Source organism: Maylandia zebra, linkage group LG2 (genome assembly GCF_041146795.1).
Source record: "Maylandia zebra isolate NMK-2024a linkage group LG2, Mzebra_GT3a, whole genome shotgun sequence".
NCBI classification, from domain to species: Eukaryota; Metazoa; Chordata; class Actinopteri; order Cichliformes; family Cichlidae; genus Maylandia; species Maylandia zebra.
The window spans coordinates 26,053,023-26,055,541 of record NC_135168.1 but is presented as its reverse complement, the minus strand read 5'-3'; the positions used below and the strand labels follow the sequence as shown (position 1 = coordinate 26,055,541).

The 2,519-nt window shown below is 44.3% G+C and overlaps 1 protein-coding gene across 1 annotated transcript; it reads left to right on the top strand.

The window, feature by feature from the left end:
- Positions 1-1,876: 1,876 nt before the first annotated feature.
- LOC101481644 (histone H1-like) lies at positions 1,877-2,248 on the top strand (the record flags this gene model as incomplete). The annotated part of the gene is made up of 1 exon (XM_023153315.3): positions 1,877-2,248. A coding segment is annotated over one exon (372 nt), but the record flags the coding sequence as incomplete, so codon positions are not given.
- Positions 2,249-2,519: the final 271 nt, after the last annotated feature.

Below are 2,519 nucleotides of genomic sequence, written 5' to 3'. Positions count from 1 at the left end.
CCGGCTAGCTGTCCACAGTCATCTCAAAGGAGAAGAGCTTTGATGCCAAGCCTGCTTTTATGTGCCTCCACTGGGCCTACAGTATGTGTGTCTGAGACAGTCAGAGTGAGTGTGTTTACATAGACATGTACACTGATTTCTGCATGATTTTTGCAACATTGTTCACTTAAGTACATGCATTTAATATAGTAATTGTCATCATTATGGGAACCATTGCATGATATCCTTAGGGAAGCTGTGACTTACACAGTGGTCCTCTGTCAGGATAAGCAGTCACTTGACCGGCAGTGCTCATCCAGTCAAATCTAAATTTAGACATCAATTAAAATATGCCAAAGTGAATCGGGGTCTCTGCTTATCTTTCTGTTAAAGTCACTACACACCACCAGACTTAGATTAAACCATAAATTCAAACCATGTGATATTTAAAGTGTGTATTTTTGTTTGTATGTTTGTATACAGTATTGTTAATGGAAAATTGTATTTAGTAGTCAGTATAATCTTTTAGTGATATAAGTTTGCATATGGTAGAATACTGCATGTAGTTATTTGTATTAGGAAATATTCAACCATGTATACTTAGAGGCATATAATCAATTGTGTGTGATCTCTAACAGGCTGCAGGCTTGGTGTGCACTCCAGGAATGCACCCCCACGTCCTGGGAGCATGAGAGTTCGTACCTTGTTTTATTGTTTTACGGTAGGATTAACGTAGCTATGTCTGTTTTAGTTTAAGTGCTTCTTTACATATAGATGAACTGCTGGACTTCCTCACCATGTTATTTAGGGTGAGGGGGAGACTACCCTTTCCTGACCAAGGATGTACCTTTTGTGCTTTCATGACCCTTTGATCAGCAGGACACACACAGACACACACAGACACACACACACACTGAAGTATAAATAAAGACCGGGGCAGTTTCTTAGTGCGAGTCTCTCAGTAGGGAGCTGCCCTTGCTAGCAAGAACTCTGATCCAGCACTGATTCCTGACGCCGTGGGGAGCCAGCACCGAAGCCTGTGCACAGCCCTCTTGGACGAAGAGAGAGCCCCAGGACGTTAAATTCGGGTCTGGGCCGGTGTTTTTAATCTGGTCCACGGCGGTGGGATTCAGTCCGATGATCTGAATCACCAGTGAGACATCGGAGAGTGAGAAACACTATTTGGTATATAAAGACGGCCGCAAAAGTTTAAAGAAATGTGATAAAAAAAAAAAAAAAAAAAAAAAATAGGTTTAAGTTCGCCAAAAGGAACCGTGTTTTGACCAGTTTTAGAGGTAGCCGAAATTATCTCGTGACAAATTAGTTCGCAAATGTCTATGTGTGTGTATGTGTCTGGAAGTAAGTTGATTTTACAGCACAATACGCTGCTGAACTACTTCCATTTTTGTTTTCTTTGCTGAGGCTCACGTGCTGGTGACAAAGGAGAACGGTTGAGTTTCATCTCATAAAACTGATACCGCTTCACCGTTAGGGTGAAGTCGAAGGCCGTATCAGTAAACCACTCTGAAGTCAAGCGTGCCAGTGACGGCCCAGCAAAATCTTTGAAAATGGGTGATAAACAAGTAAAATTAACACCTGATGAGAAATGTCTAGAAAAACAGCAAGCCGGAGCAGGACTAATCCAAAAGAAAGAGAGAGGAATGCATAGTGGAAGAGCAAGAGGTAGAGGCTACACACACACACACCAAACAGTGACTTTAACACTACATGATGGAGGTGTGGAAAAGAGGGACATTTTGTACGTGACTGTAAGAAACAAAGAAGACAGTAACTCAGAATAGGATAGCAGCTCAGCTGAAGAGAGCAGTTCAGACTAGGAAGAACATAATAATCCCTCACCCAACACGGCGCTGTGGTGGGAAAGGCTCCATCATAAACACGCCCTGCGCCCTGTGCAGAGGTTCAGGCCAAGAAGAAGAAGACGACGACTTCCAAGCCCAAGAAGGTCGGCCCCAGCGTGGGCGAGCTGATTGTGAAAGCCGTGGCCGCTTCCAAGGAGCACAACGGCGTGTCCGCGGCCGCTCTCAAGCAGGCTCTGGCTGCCAGAGGCTACGATGTGGACAAGAACAAGGCCCGTGTCAAGACCGCCATCAAGAGCCTGGTGGCGAAGGGCACTCTGGTGCAGACCAAGGGCACCGGGGCCTCCGGATCCTTCAAGATGAACAAGGCTAGTGAGACCAAAGCCAAGACGCCCGCCGCGGCCAAAGCCAAGAAACCGGCAGCAGCTGCTAAGAAGTCGCCTCAGTGAGAGTGGTGAGAACACAAATTTTGTTATTTAATGTGGGAAATCAAAATTTGGGTTAGCAAACCTGGGAAAAACAAAACTGACTGCTTAAGTTGGAAAATTGAGAAGGAGTCTGAAACACTGCAAAAATACAAACATATACAAAATCACACAGAACATGCATTAACCCTACTAATACAAACATAAAATAACTCATGAAGATTAGACATCTTAAGCGTGAGTCTGTTTATCATCTTGTCCAAGTCACCTCGTGTGATGCAAAGACCAGTGGAAC